This window comes from Embiotoca jacksoni, unplaced genomic scaffold, assembly GCF_022577435.1.
Source record: "Embiotoca jacksoni isolate LCO1_2020_lvr unplaced genomic scaffold, fEmbJac1.0.p SCAF_9, whole genome shotgun sequence".
NCBI classification, from domain to species: domain Eukaryota; kingdom Metazoa; phylum Chordata; class Actinopteri; family Embiotocidae; genus Embiotoca; species Embiotoca jacksoni.
The window spans coordinates 1,154,320-1,174,209 of NW_027185447.1; the positions used below are offsets into that span (position 1 = coordinate 1,154,320).

At 40.5% G+C, this 19,890-nt stretch overlaps 1 protein-coding gene across 2 annotated transcripts in view; it reads right to left on the reverse strand.

Moving 5' to 3' along the window:
- The window catches only part of LOC138193533 (plexin-A1-like), a 261,016-nt gene that overhangs the window by 24,312 nt on the left and 216,814 nt on the right, over positions 1-19,890 (reverse strand). The window contains exons 19-23 of one of the 2 annotated variants that reach the window (XM_069141669.1): positions 19,197-19,340; positions 12,731-12,965; positions 6,339-6,481; positions 975-1,072; positions 294-452 (exon numbers count right to left, since the gene is read on the reverse strand). In XM_069141669.1, coding sequence (XP_068997770.1) covers positions 294-452; positions 975-1,072; positions 6,339-6,481; positions 12,731-12,965; positions 19,197-19,340 — 779 coding nt within the window. Of the gene's footprint in view, positions 1-293; positions 453-974; positions 1,073-6,332; positions 6,482-12,730; positions 12,966-19,196; positions 19,341-19,890 lie in introns of both variants that reach the window. The other variant, XM_069141668.1, reaches the window with a different exon arrangement.

Sequence of the window (19,890 nt, forward strand, 5' to 3'; positions counted from 1 at the left end):
AAAACGACAGACTTTTCACCTCCAAACATTGCGGGTTGTTTACTGTTATGCTAATCTTGCTTCACAGGGAAATTAATTTGATGAAAAATAATTTGATTTCATGAACAACCAGGAGCACACACATTCAGCCCATTTCAGGTTGAAAAACGTCAAATTAGAACAACTCGTGTTTAAAAGTTTTGAAATGGGTCTGAAAATTATCTTAAAAAAAAAAAAAAAAAGATTAACTGAGTCCACTAAATGTTTGACAGTGGAGTCTATATTTGTTCCTCGTCTCCCCTCGTCTTGCTCACCTCCTGAGCAGCAGCTTGGGATGGTTTTTGCTCTCCAGGTTTCTGTCTATGAGGTCAGACAGCAGCTGTTTCAGGACTCCGGTGGCGTACTCCATCTCTCCCTGCAACGCTGTCATGATCAGAGACGCCACGTTGCCTCGGTCCCGCATCGAGAACGACCTGGAAATATATTCCAACTTTAAAACAAAGTAACACAACAGCCTCACAAATATTACCCCCAGCTTTTGTTGTGTCACATCTGGAGCTGTTTCCAAAAATAAATGTGCACCATTGACTTCATAGCAATTCATTTAAATATTAATACACTTTAATCGTAATTACATGGTGTTCCAACTCTGTTTTGCAATAAACCGTTTTGCTAAGTACTTTACGGTAATTTTAGAGCTGCTAAAATGTTTTTACTCCGTTTATAAATTTAAAATATAATAAAGGCCTTTTTTTGTCCTAATCCAAGGCACAGCACACTCTTTCATGTTTGGACAATTAAATGGGTAATAAAAGCGCACCTTCTAAAGACAAATCATCTTTTTTTGTTGTTGTCTGAAACATAGTACCCAGTATGCCACATCTAGCTGTAATGTTTAATTACCTTAACCCCACTCCCTTTCTAAGAAATGGCAGATACTAAACAGAATTTATACTTAAAATAAAAAGAATGAACAAATAAAGACAGATGGACACCTCTGTGCCTCCAGGGTTCGTATGAATGTCAACAGGAAGTGCTTCTTTGTCAGCAGCTGGCCAAACAGTGTGAGTGCCTTCTCAACATTTGCCTGGACCTGAAGAAAACACAGCGACAGATGGAAGTTACACAGACTATAAAGTATACAAACATTCATATTATTTATTCAAGAGTGTCATTTTTTTCAAAGTCATGAGCCTTTTTTCCAATTGTCAGAACTCCCAAATAAATAAGTCACTAAATGATGAAGTTAACAGTAAGTTGCCCCTTTACTAAAAAAAAAAAATCGTTAGTGCAGAGTTCAAAGATCAATCTGCAGGAAAGGGAAAGTTGCCAACCTAAAATCTCAGTTTAAAACGTTTACACGTGAGCATGAATTTGTGACATCACAACTTGTTGATGTGGTATAAAAGCATCTTATATCCAGTGCACATACACGTCGGTAGACGGCGCCGTTTTGTCCAGCAGTTAAACTTGTGAAGTGAGCATTTTAAATAGATCATTTTTAATTGGCTAACCATTTTGTAAAAAAAAACAATATCAGACACAGCTTAGTATTGAAACCAGAGCATAATTAAATGTCTTTAACGTGTGATGTTGACGTCTTGTTTTTCTTCGATCTTTGCTCTGTGAAGTAAAACAAAAGTAGCTGCAACAAAAAAACATCTCGCAACCAAAAAAGTTTCAGGTTAAATAGTTATTGACACCTAATACAACCAATTCCCTGATACTGAAAACATCATACAGTGTAAAAATCGACACGGTATAAATAATAAAACTCACTAGAGAGATTCTGAGCACATCGGCAGGCAGACATTTGTTTTCAGCGTATGATGAGCTGAGATTGGCTTGTTAAACAGTAAGCTAAGACTGATTGACTATTCCCTCTCCTGCTGTGCTGCGTGTTTCACTTCAAACGATTTTCGCAAACAATTTGACACGATTGTCATCTTGACATCGGGGGGTACGTGGCTCAAAGCATCATCCAGTTGTAATATCGATGAGACAAGAATCTTAATTGTGGGTCTTGACCAAGTTGCACACTGTTTACTCTCATATGGTCTTCGTCTGTGATTTAAGGGTTTAATCTTCATTCCTCTATTCACTACTTGGCTGAAGAGGTTATATTAAATGCAAGCCTTGGACTGAATCTTTTATTGACGCTTCAACAACCCGCTGTCACTGGAAACTGTCTTTTTATCTGTTCAAGGAACTTTCTAAAAATGTCTAAAGTCTAATCAGTCCGGCCTGAACCAGCGCAGCATGAGAGAGATTCAAACCGAGAAGGAAGAGATGGAGAGGAGTGTAAGGAGGAAAGAATCATTGAGGCAGAGCAGGACTGTGTGTGTGGATCTGTGTGTGTGGATCTCTGTGTGTGTGTGTGTGTGTGTGTGTGTGTGTGTGTGTGTGTGTGTGTGTGTGTGTGTGTGTGTGTGTGTGTGTGTGTGTGTGTGTGTCAGGGTCGGTGACAGAGGTGCACCCTGCTTGTTCCACTGGCTGGCACCTGTCACTACTTATCAACAACACACTAAACCCCCTAAAGACGCCTGTGTGTCGCTCCATCTTCCTCACCGCTCTAATTCGCTCTTTCTCACATATAGTTGACTGTTACACATCATTGCTTTTTCTCTCAATTTAATTTTTCCTCGTCTCTGTCTTCGTGTGTCCCTCCGTACTCTATATACACACACGAACACACAACACATCCAGCTCACACTGTCTTTCTGTTGTCATCTTTTCCGACCACTGTAACATCTATTCTTCCTCTCCTCCGATGTACCTTAATAAAGTGTCTGTGCTTCTCTCTAAAGTGCTAAATGAGATTCTGAGGCCTCCAGGGTGGATACTGAGTGTGATGTGTGTTTGAAAAGAGAGACTGCCTCTCAGAATGAGATGAGAGAGACGGAAAGACGGAGATGCATCGAGACTGCATACTTTACAGGCACAGGCCTCAACAAAATGTCCAGGACGGGTTTAAGAAGGGCAGATTCACAAATACGCAAGACTGTGAATGTGCGTGCACGGCGTGCACGTGTAGCGTGCCTGTCAAGCTTAGGGGAGAGTACAGTCACACAGAGCAATAAAGCTAGGGGCAGTGGTTTACCCCAGTCATTGGATTACACCAGCATCCCCTCGGGGAAATACAGAGCGAAGAGGAAGGAAGTCCAGACATAACAATAAAATACGTAAGCGCCCTTTACCTTCATGTCTGCTTAAGATCTAAAGTGAAAAGTCTACTCATGCTTTTGGGAGTTTGACTTTGATCTTGATCAGTTAGACATGCAACTGTTTAAGAAAATGTACCCTTTAACCTAAATGTGACTAGCAGAGAGCAGGATGTTAAAAATTAGACATGCAGGACCAATTGTGGGCTGTTTACAAGTGCGGATTCAAAAAGCTGGGACAGCAACATTTAGAGTAAAAGAGAGCTGGCTTTGCATCTCCACAGACTCAAAAAGCACCGTGCTACACTGCAGGGGAGAGTTGAGAAAACCTCAGCTCTATGCAAATATCCTCCGATGCAGGCAAGAAGCCCGACATGTGGAGACAAACTGCTGACAGTGTTGGTGTGTCTGGTGAGTTGCAGCATCAGTTTGTAGTACAGCTGATACATGAAAAAACAACTGTCCGGTCGGAGCAAAGAATGCAAGTGATGGCCTCAACGCAACACAACCCCACAACCACCAGTCCGGTTTCAAATCGAAGCGTGTAAAACGCCTGTCAGTCCACTAGAGGATACCGTGTCAGGGCCCCATTTGGCCTCGCCCAAGCGTGAAAAGTACACGCAAGTCTGACCAAGGTCAAAAGAGGTCATGTGACAAGTACAAAGATAGCATCCAAGTAGCTAGCAGGTAGTTGAACGCAACAAACGCAGGACTGTTAACCTTGGAGGCTCGTGTTCGAGTCCATTTGAGAGCCGGGGTCAAGTTGATATTTAGTTACTTAATGTAACAGATTTCATTTTTGTAACATGCAGTACATTAAGTACCTTATGTGACACGCAGGATCTTACTTATGTAAAATAGTTATTTTAATGTTATTTTCCTGTGTATTTACTATACGCACATTTGGTAATACATGCATACAGTCAGGTCTAACTGGTTGGTCAAACTGGTTTTGCCTCTTTTCTCAAGTGAGAAAAAAAAAAGGTTTTAATACTGATAGGACACATAAAGCAAAAATAATCAAAACTAATCAAAGCATTTGAAAACATTAGCCCATGTTCCTTTTGCATGAGAAAGGTGAACAGCTTCATAGATTAGCTTTGCTTAAAGTGCTGGGTTCCCATCGGGTTTTTGTTCCGCAGAAGACTTGGATTTGTTTGGGTCTGATGACAGCAACTCTCTTATCCAACCTCACTGCCGGAGGTCATATCAGCTGTAGTAAATGAATGTTAATTCCATAATGGCTATGAGGAAACATATTGTTGTTGTCTGATTAAGATGCTCCACTAGCTGGTGTTTGAATTCAGCCAAAGATAATTTGAGGGGAAAGAAGCATGACTCAGTAAAACACCTCTCTGTGATCACGTAGTAGGAACTCTGTGTTTCTGTAGTACGACAGGAGAGCGGTGACTCTTTTCTTGGAAATGTATCCAGCTCATCTTGTTGCCATATGGTGTAATGTGTATACAAATTAGGGTGTCCAAAATTAAAAAGTTAACACACACACTCGCTGATGAGGTGTGTGTGATGTGGCTGTGTGTGTTATGTGGTATCATGTGTACTGTCTTTGTTTATTTTGTGGTGTTTTGTCACTTTGCATGTTTAATTGCAACCAGCAGAAGAACTGTGAATGAAAATGAAGTCTGGCACAATATCAAATGATAAAATACTGTTGGACATACATTTTAAGCTTCATGATGAATCAATTTAACATCAGAACTTAATGAAAAATAAGATTAAGGTAGGCTAAAACTGTTATTTGATCAACGTTTCATATTTTTTTAATTAGCGTTTCTCTCAGACAATAAAAAAATACAATTGTATGTAATTAAATGTTTGAGTTTTAGTTATTTGTTACTTTATGAAAGTTGAAAGCGAACCCATAATTAAATGAACTGGATAAGAGACTGGAAATAATTTTGATTTGTTAAACAGACTTAATAATGTGTGGTGATCATACCTGACAAAAATAACACTGGTAAACATGAGTCCTAGAATGAATGATGTCACAAAGTACAGCAAAATAAAAAGAAGTGCTACATCCTGTTGGTCATCACTGTAACTACTGTTAATCCAATTTTGCATTAAGCATAGATTTAAATTAAAGATTAATAGTCTGCTTGAAGCCACAATGAGCTTTTTTCAAAAATAACTGAGGATGAATCACTAAGAACGAATAAAATGAGGCACAAATGACAGCTATGAGACCACCCAGAGGGCTTTTTTTCTAAGAATATAAATCCACTTTCTGGATTACAGCGATTAAATTAAGCCGTAAAAGGTCAAACAAATTATTCCTTGACTCCAAAAAGTCAGCGCTCCAATCAAAGTCAATGGAGCAGCTCCTGATTCTACATCTTAATGATCCTGCTGATTGCAAACTTGGCTCTCTGGTTTTTAGCTGTGGAGGAGAGTAGTTTATGTTGACATACTATTAATTCTCCTTCCCTTGGTCTCAGCGGTAAAACGTCTTTATAAATCAGGCTCACTATCTCCGTTCAGCTGTGTTGGCAAGGTGGTTGCATGAACTGGGACGACTAGTAACTTAACAGTGATGCATGGTATAGTGCAAGCAACAATCCTCATAATCCTGACAGTTATTTTCCCTCCTCACTCTCATCCTCTCTCTTTTTTTTTTATCTCTCTTTATCTTGTGTCCTTTATATAACATTTATTTTCAGTCAATTCTAAGCAATACTTACCTTAAAGCTCTTTTCATCTACATCATTCAGCTACATGTTGAGGGTCTCTTCCAAGAGATCAGACTAATGATGATACTAAAGCTTTTGAAAAGTCATTTGCATCCATTGAGATGAGCTGAATACATCAAGACAGAGTATGTAAAATATAGGTTATGTGACTGCTGTAAGGTGAACAGAGTCTGCATTTCTTCTTGTTTCACGTCTCAGAATTTTTGAGAGTCCGGCCCCTTGATGAAAACCGTCATGGGATAATGGCCAAAAAGAGTATTAAGCAGTAAAGCCAGAGGGAGATTTATTGTCATTAAGAAAATACCTATCTGAGTGCAACATCTTGCTGAGGTCAACTACTTCCATTATAAGCGGCGGGTGTATGTTTCTAAGTTCGGTGTTAGTTCATTAGTACCGCCTCCTCGCTCTTGGTTCAAATGCAGCAGAATTTTTTTGTTGTTAGTTTTTTTTTAGTTTGAAGTTTGGTCGGTGGTGTACTGACCCGTACCTCCATCTCCTTGAGCACAGGATGGTCCTCAATCCCAGGGAAGAGGACCCTCATTGCGTAAGTGCGATAGTCCAGGAAGGGAATCCCGGCTCCGTCTAGCTCCTGGGTCAGCTCGTGGATGTCAGTCTGAAGCTCGGCGAAAGCTACAGAGAAAGAAGGCCGAAGAGAATAAGAAGGTGAGGGCTGAAGGAGGGTCAATAATCAGGTTGATGATTGTACAATGCATCTGTTTGACATTAAGCAGTGACGGTGCTGCTACTAAACATCATAAAAACCTTTGAAATTATTTGTACTGGTCATGGAGACTGTCTTGATATTTGTATTGTGTTAATTTGCCTTTAAATGAGCTGTATCACTAACTAATCACAGCCCTACAGGATAACTAGAAGCTAAAAGGTTCAGCATTTAAAAAAAAAGGTGAACTTGAGCAGTAAGATCAGTTCATTTTAATGGAACTGTCACTCTCAGTGAATCCATTCACGAGGACTAACTGTATGTGACTTTGGTGAACTTCTGCACCGTTTCTCATGAGCAAACAGCTGACTTTTGAGCAATCAAGCTATCAGAACCTATTAGCTATGTTGCACCAGATTTATTTGACCCTTCACTGCCACAGTATAAAATGCACCTAAAAAAAAAAGAAGCCTGGACATTACTTTAAAGCGTGGATGTGAGTGAGGATCTTTTGATTGATAAATTAGAAATTTAAAGTCCAGTTGGCAACCAAGCTAATGAGTTTGATAACTGACGCAGGTTAACGAACAGTTAACTTTCTTCAAGTGAGGTTTTTTTTTGTCCTCCCAAACAAATAAAGTAAAGTAAAATAATACAATTAAGTGAATCATGGAGCGCCGTGCTGACTGATTAGCACAAGCTTCTTCTCAGCTTGTTGACATGTTGGCTTTCAGCTCACTATCTAAAGTAGTTCATGAACTAACCCTGCAATTGTGTCACCAAATCTCTCCCCTCAACCCACTTTTTTCTCCAAATTTGGAAAGACCAATTATGTTAGCACTGCAGTCAGAGTGACTGCTAACTCCATTACTGACAAAACTCATCAGTAATAATCAGTAGTGCCAGAACAAGGACACGATCCTCCACTGAAACCTCACTGGATTAGTTGTATTAGAAGCCCAAAATTGATTCGTACCTCCATCTATCTTATTTCTTGATTTCAATGACTCTGCTGCCTTTTCACAGGGACATAACCTGCCCAAAAACAAGCACTTCTTTTTTTCTCCCTTAACGTATGACAACACTGCGTTACACCACGAGATGAAGAGCATCAGTCAGAAAAAAAGACCCAGGGAGAGTGAGTGAGAAGTGAACAAGAAACAGAGAAAAATACTTGTTCATAGGTTGTGTTAAATGAGAGAAGACAAGAGAGTGAAGATGATCGTATTTTACGTTCAGGCTCGGATTCTTTAAGTTGCTGCTTTTATGCAAAAAAACAAGAGCGTTCCCTTTCTGTTGTCCAGAGTTGAATTGCTGGTCCGATATCAGGCACCATCTGTTTCATGAGACAATTTCCTCTCATGTTCATTTTGACACATTTAAAATAAAAACAAATGTCTGACTTGTAATCGATGTAGGAACATGTGAGAGGCCGACTGGACAATCGTTTTTTTAACGTGACTTTAGCGTGATGTCGCCACATTTTAGTGAGCAAGTAAAAGCTAGCAGTCCGTACCACTTGTCATCCGTTTCATTTCTTTTATGAAAAGATAAATAAACTAATGCTCCCTCAGTCTGAGGAACTCATGGTAATGGCCACAAAGATGGAGAGTAGGTAAAAGGATTCCAACAAAAGATTCTGATGTAAGTGTATAACTGTGAGGTGGAAGGACTCTGAAGAAATAGGATGTCTCTGTGTTAATTCATAGGATGAGATCAATTCAGATCAATTCAGTTACTGCAAGTAAAGGATGTGTTATCATGTGCGGGTGAAAAAGCATGGGCTTTCTAAACTAAGAAACATTTAGACACATAAATCAACATTTCATTGACAGACAGTACTAAAAGTTTAGAAAACTAAATCTCCTCCTTGGTGTCTCAACTGTGACAATTTCAATCTCTGTGTATCCAAAAAACAATATATAAAAGACCTAAAAACAATGAAGCAAAAAAGGAAAGCCAGCATTGAACAGGGAAAAGCAGAACCAGGAGACAGAAAACAAAGTTCCTGGAAAGGAAAGTCAATTAATTGCATGAGTGGATAATTATTAAGAGAGCGACGGATGAGTTTTCATGCATAATTTCCCCCAGCTGTTATTGGACTGTTTGGTCTGCGAGAGAGATGAAGAGGAGAGGAAGCAGAGCAGATGAAGGAAAAGGCGAAGAAAGGAAGCTGAGGAGGTGAAAGAGGGAGGATGTCAGCACAGAGAGGAAATTCAGAGGATTGAGGACAAGAGTGATTAGAAGAGAGAAGAGGGAAAGACACAAAAGGCAGAGCAGAAAAGGCAGGAAGATAAAGTGACAAGTGAAGAAGATTCTGGGGAACAGAAGAAAGGCCCGGTGGTCGCGGAGACACAAATTAGACACAGGTATGCTTTCATATTCTCCACTGCATTTTCTACCCCACTTCCTTTCTCTTCTATCCATTAATCAATCTGTTATTTATTGCTCAAATAGTAAAAGGACGTAGCAATAAGTAAGACCGAAATGGCTTCAGAAAATCTTCCTCTGATTGGCTGTAGGGTCTGTTAAAATATTACATAACAATATTGCAAACAGTTCAAAGTGAAACCATAAGCTTTTCTGAATTGCAAGCCACAAGCAGTCGAAAGATATGAAACCGAGTTCTCTTTTTCTCTCTGACAAACACGTCTCCTAGTAAGGTACGGTGTCTTCCGCTCTTGTTTCACTTTTAGGTCAGAATATTTTGAAACGTTTATCCCTCCCATGCTAAAATGTCAGAGAGCTGCAAGCAGAAATCAAGTTTTAACATTTAGGTAACATTGCTGCACCATAATTGATTGGTCGCACCAGATCCAGAGGATGCAGCAGCAAAAATACCAGAGTGTATTAAATTGAGAAATGTTGTGTTTAATTTCTTATGAACTTAACTTTTTAATTATTTTGTCGGAAGTCTCACGAGAAGTCAAGAGTTCAACGGCGGTTTGAAACCAATGCAAAAAGTGTTTTACACAATACATGCGCTGCTTGAGGTTACAAATAATCATTTATCTTTCACTGATAAAACTAACTTAACTGCAAGTTACATTTGGACACAGCTAGAAATACGTGGGCTGTTTTATCATTATGAAATGCACTGAGGTTTTTTTGTATGGCGGGGTGTGATATATTGACTTCAACTGGGTTCTTTAATGTTATTTTTTTGATATTTTAACAAAAAAAAATTACATTAAAAAAATCTTGATACAAATTTAGTTGCCATGCAACTACATTTTTTACAGATGTCCCCTAAACACCTCACATGCAGACTATCGGTAGATACTACAATTTAAATGTTCCCTCAATCACTCACGAAGCAGGCTATTTATAGGTTTTCAGCTAGCCGGCTTCGCACAAAGAAGACTGCAGTCACTGCAGTGGACATGACTCAGACTCAGAAAAGTGAAATAAGGTGTTTCTCATGTTAGATTTATTGACTGATTTTATCTTTGCGTGCAATTCTAGCCAGGTTGTGTTTATTCATGGTAAATTCTGTGTTGGCTCATAGATCCTAGGGAGAGTTACTTCTGCGTAAATGTGGCAAAAGTCATGTGTTTTAAAACAAAACTGTGAGTGGACGTGATGTCGGGATCAACACCGGGTACCTAATAATGAGGCATTTTCTCTATAGTGGATGGTATTGAAGAACTTCAGTTAGTGCAATAAAAGTGTTGAAGTTTGGTACTCAGCCAGAGTTTTGTGACTGCAGGGTATCAATATCAAATAATGTCCTATTTTTTAAAACGTAGCTCAGCTCCAATTTTCTGCTCTATTGCATTTCAAAAATGTATAATTCCTGCTGCAAGAAGATGCAGTTTACTTCAGTTTACAGTAAATAAAAAATACAAAAAAACTCAGGATGTTTCACTTAATGGAAAGTGATGAGTAAACCCAAGAGCACTTCACTAATACTGCAATGCATTATGGTCACTGCCTAAAGCAGGACAAAAAAAAACAAAAAAAACTGCAGAGGTGTGCAGAGGAAACTATTCAGTGAAGGCAGAGAAACACAACCAGTCTAATTGGTCCAATAAAACCTGCTCAAGTGGAAAGTTTACTGAGTATTTAAAATACAATGACTGCTTTTAAATGTAAAAAAAAAAAAAAAACGTTCAAAAATACTATTCTACTCACAACAGCTGATAGAGTTTTCACTGCAGGAAAAGAGTTGTGTAAAAATGCCACTCAGTGTGTTCAGTTAGCATGGAAGCAATGCGTTGTCCATGAAAGTTCATTTGAATTTTGTTTGCTTGTATACAGGATATTAAAAAACATCTACATTACCATAGAGTTAGGGTTAGGGTTAACACTTGCCCGGGGATTGACACTTGGCCATCAGGAGTTGCCATTTCTAATGTGTAAGTAAGTATCCATGACTGTCAATACCCATGTTTGGATCACGGTGTACGGTGTGATGTCTACTTCTCACGTATGACTGAACCAGACTGTCTCTCCTCCCGAAGACTTGCAGAACAAAGCCAACCTCACACACACGCACACACACACACACACACACACACACACACACACACACACACACACACACACACACACACATACACTTTCTTTTGCTATCACACGCATAGTAGACCGCCCACTTCATCTGCTCCTCCGCCCACACGCACCGTCTCGTCTCCGTAGGCCAGCTGGGAGTGCAGCAGGCGGGGCGGGGTGCTTCAGAGGGGTGGGAATAAGGCCATGCTTCAGTTCCTGGAAAACTGACTGCCTTCATTTCTATTGACTCAAATACTGACTATGTTCTCGTTGTGGAAAGAGCAGTACTTTTTCTCGTTGTTTTTCTTGAAAAACATAAATGACAGCATCTTGAACCGAGCCGCTGCAACGAGGTGGGAACACATTTCTGAAAATGTCACCTCGGTTTTGGGTACGAGCTGCGGTCGCCTGGAAAATGTAGCACTTTAAATCAAAAGCTGTTGCGGCTTTTGTTTGACAGCTGATCCTTGAAAGAGTTGTGACTCTGTGTCACGACTGCAGTGTAATCATATTGTAACTTTGTACCCCGGCTGTGTGTGCCTGTGTCATTATATGGAGTGTAACACCTTGGCTGTCCTCACAGCTACACTCTGCCGCTAAAAGTCCGACCTCACGTACGTTCCCCTCTCTGTCTCTCTCTCTCAGCCTCTCATCCACATGTTTCTCTCTCACTCAGTTATTTTGACCTCATGTGGCCTCTCACACTTTCTACCTTCCAACACCACGAATGCTCTCTCTGTCTCTTTCTGACAACCTTGCCGGTGAGCTGTGTTTTGACTCGGACAGGTGACTGACAGCGTTCTCCGCCACCACTACAATCAAAACAAGGGTCCGTGTCTCCGGTAGAAACCCAGCCACTCAGAAAACCTCTGCCAAGGACGACTGGAGCCCCTCTGGAGGCTTGTGGTGCATCTGACTGATACACATTTATAGCATCTTTCCTCTTTCTTATCAGCCATCTTTATAGTTGGTCACATCATGCTGTACATACGGCACCATTCCGTTTACCTGACTCTATTTCTACAATGATTTTACTGAAATTAAAGTTGCTCTGAGTTCAGCAATGTATTTTAATAAATAAACGTGCTATGACTCAGCTATGACTCAGTCATGTATTTGCCTCAGTAAACATACCCCGCAGACACCGTGTTTTTAGTGATGAGCGCAGCAATTGATTGCATCTCTTGCTCTCTCTATGCAGCTTCATTCACATTTCAAACTGCCTGTTTAAGTGAAAAGATGATGTTTTGGGCTACAAAATGTCCCTTTGAAATTCAGACCAACAGAAAATATTATTTAACATTATATAAGCTTCATATTCCCATCATAAAACTTGTTGTTGCACATTCACTCTGCATAGCAGACTCAAACTATGTAATCAGTGTCATCGCTTAAATCTCAACGAGTGGATAAATGCATTTTCCAAATATTCACACTCTTCATTCAACACCTTATTGAAATAGCTAAATTATATATTTTGGTTTTCTATGCAAATTAGATGTTGTTTAAGTTCTCTAAACAGTTTTACTTTTTGAAACGTGTCATATTTGATCACTTTTGTTGATGAAAAACATAATTTTATGATCAAAAGACACCCGTACAATTGAGTGACTTTCTATTCCCGAAAAGTTTCTGTGTAACTTTTTGACTGGCGATTATTTTGTAATCAGTAAAGTTTTAATTCGGAGTGGAGCTGTGGATAAAACTGTGAACAGGCTGCCTACCTTCTTTACACTCCAGGGCCACTCTGGACTCCAGGTTGTCCATTTGGAGCTGCAGACGTTTCAGCGTGCGGTCAGCGTCCCTCGACTTCCTCTTATAGGCTATCAGCACGGCGATGATGACCAACAGGAGCAGGCCGCCGCCCCCTCCGATGCCGATGATGGCGGGAAGCGTGAGGAGGCTGTCGGCGTAGATGTGAAGAGTCCCGGGGGAGTACTCGAAGCCGCCCGCACGGATCTGAACACACACACACACACACACACACACACACACACACACACACACACACACACACACACACACACACACACACACACACACACACACACACACACACACACACACACAGGCGATATTGAATGATCAGGGGGAATAAGGAAAGGAGTTCCTTTAACGCTGCTAATTCACCACAGAGCTGCTGCTGGTGGCCACTGATAAGCTGCATTTTTAGAGCTTTGTGTTTAAAGGCAGCTCCACCACAGTTGTTAAAGATGGGGACATTTCTACATACTTTCCATGCTCAGTCTGAGGATTTGTACTGGCCCCTTCCAAAGACTGAGAAAGAAGAAGAAAAACAAGCCAGTGGTCCAGCAGCAGATGTTCTGAGAATAGATGAGGTGGTGTGAAGAGATCAAAAGTTGCTGGCCTGATGAAAGAGAAGCAGGTTGACCCAATTTCTCCAACAGAGATCATTAAATTTTGATCCGTTTGGTGCTCCCACTAAACAGGCAGATCTTCCACAGGCTTACACTGTGGAGGCTTACATCACCTTGACTGCTGTGAACACTTCTTGTAGGAAAGAGTTTCGATTCTTGCTTGCGGGGGAGCAGCTTCAGACAGCTTTGATAATGAAGATCTCACAAGTGAACTTGCTCAGTTCTTGTAATGCTGCATTATCTGCAGATATTTAGGCTCAATATATTCTGTTGTCAGTGTCCTCATTCATCAGCATTATCAATAACAAACTGATTCAGGTGAGAGAGTGAATGACATTTAAGCAGAGCAGATGTTGACAAAGACGGTGTTAGTCATATAGACGCACATACACTCAAATCCAAGACACACACACACACACACACACACACACACACACATATATATAGACTTCGCAGAAACGCATGCACAGTATAAGTAATCAAACAAAGTAATCACCAGCATTTAAATCTCTCCCCAAGGAGCCGTGGTAATTATGGGAAGTCAAACACATGTAATGCTTTTTTTCTGACTAACTACATTTACATAAGCACAGTGTGTAAGAGGGAGAAAAAGAAACACACACACACACACACACACACACACACACACACACACACACACACACACACACACACACACACACACACACACACACACACAGCACTGAAATTCATCAAATCAAGCTATCCACCAGGGGGGTTGATAACCGATTCAAATGAGGTGTGATTATGCACTTTGAAGTTCTTGTGAGTGCACTTTCATGTTAACATTATCAAAGTCTGATTACAAAAATAAAACAGAGTAGCTGTTATATCAATATCGATGTAGTCAATACCTACAAATTAAATTAGCAATAGTAAAGACAATTACACTGGATTGTGTAAGATTAAGTAGCCAATTAACTGTGTGGACACGATCAGGCTGCAGTGAAGTTGCTTTGCAGAGGAGACTCAAGTGAATCAACTTCAGTGTGAGTTTGGCTTAGTTACTTTGCAGAAATATAATTTTAGGAGTTTGCGTCAATCTGTAGTCAGTTTGAAGATATCAATGAAGTGTGCACATCATAATGCAGCCTTTTGTAGCACATACAATACGTTTATCGTGCTGTACATGTTTTAACGTGTGACTTAAAGCTACAAGCATTCTTTTTTGTTTCTATTAAAAATGGGTTGCATAATGTGACAGGAGTTGCTAGTAGTGATGGACGAACAGAAAATGACAGCTAACTAGGTTTAATAGATCATTTTAGTGTCTTACAGCGCATTATTTCGGTTTGAAGCCCACAACGTGAATGTTTCGGTTCACTCTTGCAGCTTTCATCCCTGCTCTCCAGCAGCACAAATAATCTGTTTATAGTGAAAATGCTCTGGCCGACCCACTCTACCCGCCCAGCACCAGACGGCAGCAGACAAATTAGCTACTAGTTGATGAACATAGTGAGGCATTTAGCAACCGTAGAGAGAGTGAATATATTAGCAATGTAGCCACATGTGGTGATATGTAAATAGTGTGGATGTTTTTGGGCTTGTTGTGCTGTCAACAACTCATGAACAAGATCAATTGTTGCAGCTTTGCGATTAAACTTTTAGCAATTGATGGGTGGTACACGGGAGTTCATGTTTCACAGCTAATCAGACCACTCTGTAAACTAAACTGTAAAACTCCGAATAGAACATACTGCAGTCGAAGCAAATTATGATGTGATGTCTGTGTTTGCATTGGATGGTATTAGACATAGCGTTTTCAGTGTGCAGTTCAGAGTGGTTTTCCAAAACATCTGCAGCCAGAGGGAGACCTGTTGTCACGACAACCAATTTAACAGTTCGAAAAGTACAGGTGTAAATCATAAAATGATTGGCTTCAGTTTCAGGTATTGTACATGTTGACTCACTGTCTCACTGTCACGACTCACCGGGACACTTGAAGTGCTTCTCCTGCTCTGCCAGGTCCGAGTGGGAAAAAGGGCTCTCACCACAATAACTAAATTCCCATAAAAGGGCTTTGAAACTGTCATTTTCTGGAGCAGTTTAACGTGTTTCCACATGAAACAGAATGCTGAAGGGCCCTTGATTTAAATATTAATGAGTCTTCACATGTTTATTTTGGAGAAATGGAAAACACTTTGTAGATCTGCCCTCTCTATGTTGCCACTGCAAGTGCGAGTTGAAGACTTGTAGTTTTTTTTTTCTATTTTTACATAATAGTATAGAGAGGGCATGCCTGGGGCAAAACCAAAATCTGTGCGGACGTATTTCACAGTAAGCTTTGAATGCAAAATGTATTAACAAAAACAAATACGACAAAACTGCAATATTTGGACATACAGGGTTGCTTTGTTATCCGTCACATTGCCAGTCATCTAGTCTGAGGTCATTGCCATACGTAGAACAATGAGGCAGGGCGATAGTGATCCTCAGATGACGTGAATGCAGCATTAGTTGAAGTAAGATGAAGGTGGTGACACATTTTCTAGGCATTTGTCTATTTTTATTCTCCTGACAGGCTGAAGGACTGACAGAGGAACTTAAAAAGCTGAAGGCCAAAACAACAAACAAGTTTCTTCGAAAACTCAAGGGAGGCGCACAGCTGCCAACACACAGCTGAGCATCTGAGGGACGGACACACACACACACACGCACACACACACACACACACACACACACACACACACACACACACACACACACACACACACACACACACACACACACACACACACACACACACATTGATTGTTACTGTACACAACGTCACACACAAGCCCAGAATGTCTGGACACCCATTGGGGTGCCCTGTATGTAGGTCATTCTACATGGGGAATATTATTGTGCTACAGCTGTGTCCTTCTCTGCAGCGCTCCGCACAGCACACGCAAAGATGTGCACATAAACACAAAGTGGACGAGCACACCAGAAGCCAGCCGCAAACACAGAGCTTGTAGTCACTCACACGCGGCAGAAGAGATAGGAACAGACAGCTCTATTTTTTTCTTCGGCTATTGTCAGACGAAGGACTCCACCGCCCCCGCCAACAGCTCCGATATTCAATATGACATTTCGTTCAAAAAAAGAAAGAAGGGGTGGGAAAAAAGGAAACAAAAATCCAGAGATCCACCTTGGAGCTGGCTGGTTCCGTTGAGAGCTATCATATTGAATTACATGGATGTGCTGTCAGTGGCTTTCTAGGTATATTGGCTGTAGCTAGCAGGGAGTAAATGTCATAAAGATATAGTGCAATGACTGTGAAAGGACACTGGTGATAAGTTTAAAAGGGGGCTGAGTGGGCGTACTGTCGTGATATTCAGACAAACATCCAAATATATTCAGAGTGAACGCTGCGTCGCCTGGCTGAGGTTTGACCTTCCTCAATACAGATGCTCCAGGACCTGCGCAGTGATTTTGAAAGTCTGCTGCAGTCAGAGTGAATCAGCGACTCCAGTTTGGAGTCTGCTGACAGCTCAACACTCTGAACAAGTGAAGCTGAGCGGTTGCCACGGGACGCCCTCGTGAGCTCGCTCTTCGATTTTTTTTTTATCGTATCGTAATTTTGGAAAAGATCAAACAGTAGAAATGAAAGTGACAGCTGTCGCATTCACACCGTGGGTGTTGGTCAAATAAATAGTTGCAACTTGAGACACTTCACACAGAAAGCAGGAAGTAAAAACCTTAACAATGATGTGACCACGACTTAAAATAAGAAAATAAGCAACTTTTGCTTGGATTTGCTGAGAGCTGGACAAAATTTGCACATCAGAAAGGTTTCTACAAAGAATGCGGTTCCTGGATTAGAGCTTAGAGACAAGCTTAGTGTCTTCATATCAGTGGCATCCTGGAGAAACAATTCTATTCTTAATACCACCTTTTATGTTTCTGCATAGCTGGAGGACATAGCTGCACTGTTGACAGAGCTTTGTCATGGACATAAACTGTAGCAAAAGTTGATATTCACATAAACTTTTACTTCCAACTAAATATGTCACGTCGTTTAGCTCTCCGTTTGTCCTCATTCAGTTATTTTTTTTAGTTTTTATAATAACATATTTTGAGCTAGCAGGATCAGGAAGTCTTTTATCAGCTTGTCAATTAGTTATGAAAAGTAGGTATACAACCTGATACTATAATCACAATCAACTTGCCATGTTGGCATTAGCAAGATGGCAGGTTTATGACAAAGAACTAGAGTCAGTGTGCTGCTATCACAACTGCTGAATCAGGCCTGCAAACTCAAGTGAGGAGAAAAAGGTGACAAAAGCGACCCCGTCGAAGGGAAAAGCCGGGGGGCAATTTTTACATGCGAAGGAAGCATACTTGTGAACTCTGAGAATAAACATTGGAGAAAATAAATAAATATTTCTTCTTGACAGCAACACAGCACCAGACAACCGGCACCCCGCCGCACAGACATAGAGCATGAAATTCAGATTGACAACAATATTTTCAGGGCGCATCCTTTTTAATACTGAGATGACGAATCACATCAACAGTAATTCCGCTACTCTATTCATTACCGAAGTATCTTTGGGACCGTTAAAAAACATAAGTGAAGCAAAGTGAAGACACTTCACACTTCATGTGGGGATCATTTTCCACTATTAGATGAAACTTTGTACACTAACCAATTGATCAAATAACTGAGAATGACGAATTCAAAATTGAACCCGAAGTCATGTCAAATTTGGACGCACGAGTCGATCCTACATGTCATTGTGATGAAGCTGCTGCTCTTTCACCCGTGATACAGTGAATGTGAGTATTTTACATAGAAACAACAGATGCTATTCCAAACCTTAACATGAAAAAGGTCTGTTGTGAAAGAGTTTGGGGCACCTGACCACCAAAGTGTGGATGCAGAAAGAGATGAGTGTTGCTTTGATTGGACTTGAGTGTGGGCGGAGGACTGGCCGCCTGTAGATTTACTGAGGGTTAGGTACATTATATTCTCTGTACTATTAAATGTCTTCACCATCACAGTAAAGTGAGGCTAATAAAAATAGAGGAAAAATGGAGAGGGCACTGAGGGACTCTCAAATCTAAAACCAGCAGCAGCAGCAGCTGCAGCGGAGAAGTGCTGACGCCTGCACAGCTGCTGATGTGAACGCGTTTTAGTGGATAGAAGGTAACACGGTTCTGCATCTGCAGACATGTCTAAAGGATCGGTGTGGTCATGTTGCGTATATTATGTGAACAAGTGAATGATTTCCCTGCGAGTAGTGACATTTCAAACACTCGATGTATTTAACTCAACATTAAGAGCACAGCAGTGGTGAACAATGCAGATCTGTGGTTTAAAATGTCATATATTTGTCAGGGTTCTGCTTCCTGTGACCAACTTCCACTGCCTAATTTCTAGCAGCAGGTTAGCTGAAGATCAACATGTTAATCAAGTAGAACAAATTTAACAGAAGCAAAATAAGGGTGACGTTATGGACTGAGAGTGTCAGACAACATTGTTTTCATATTCATAGACATAAATTACTGGGTCGGTGTGAATTTACCAAGTTAAGCAGATTTGATCTTTTTTTTTTTTAAATCCAGCAAACTGAAAACTGACCCAGTAATTTAATGATATAAATTATATTAAGAAAGAAGTCTACCATGAAGGTCTCAGGCCATAATATCGAGCAAATTGTCTTTCACACAACCCGTTTGATGCATGCAAATGAAAATATGGGACAGAAAAGTGCAACATGGAAGTAAGTGAAAGTCACTGCAGGTCAGTGCCACTGATGGAGACAGAGATGGAGAGGCAGAGGACGCAAAGTGGTGAGCTGACCGTGACTTTGTGTTGTCCGGTGAGGTTGGGCCATTCACACAGCAGCTGGCTCTCAGACAGGGTGAGGATGCAGGGAGTTTCTCCAATCAGCACCGTGTAGTTCAGCCGACTGTTACCGGGAGCCGCTGGGATCAAGTTACGACCCTGAACACAGACAGAGAAGAAAGTTATGAGGAGAGGCACTTAGTCAACATTTTCATTATCATCAAGTCTTTTCTTGAACTAGAAAGTGAGTGAGATACTACCGATAGCTTTTTTTTACATTTTAAATGACCTTCATCTGTAACCTTCTAACTGGCTAATGATGAACTTGTTCATAAGGAATAATATTTTTCCACTAACGATCCTTCTTGTTGTTGTAAATGGAAAAGGTCATAAAATTGCTCATAAAATTCTCTCGAAGAATAAGCCTGGCGGTACTCTGAATTCTTCTATTATTAAATCCCACTAAACACATATCTTTACAAAGGTCAAATATATATGAATCATTTTCTTGTAAAAGCTCAATAACTTACAACAACAGCTGGACACTGTAGTCTTTAGCAAATGTTACTTGGACAGGAGTAAACAGTATATTTGTGGGGGGCTATTTTCAACCACAGACTATTATAGTATGATTCATTAAGGGAAGACTGTTTGGCTGGTGAGAGAGTGGAAGACAGCGCTGGAAAGTGTGTGTTTAATGCCACTAATA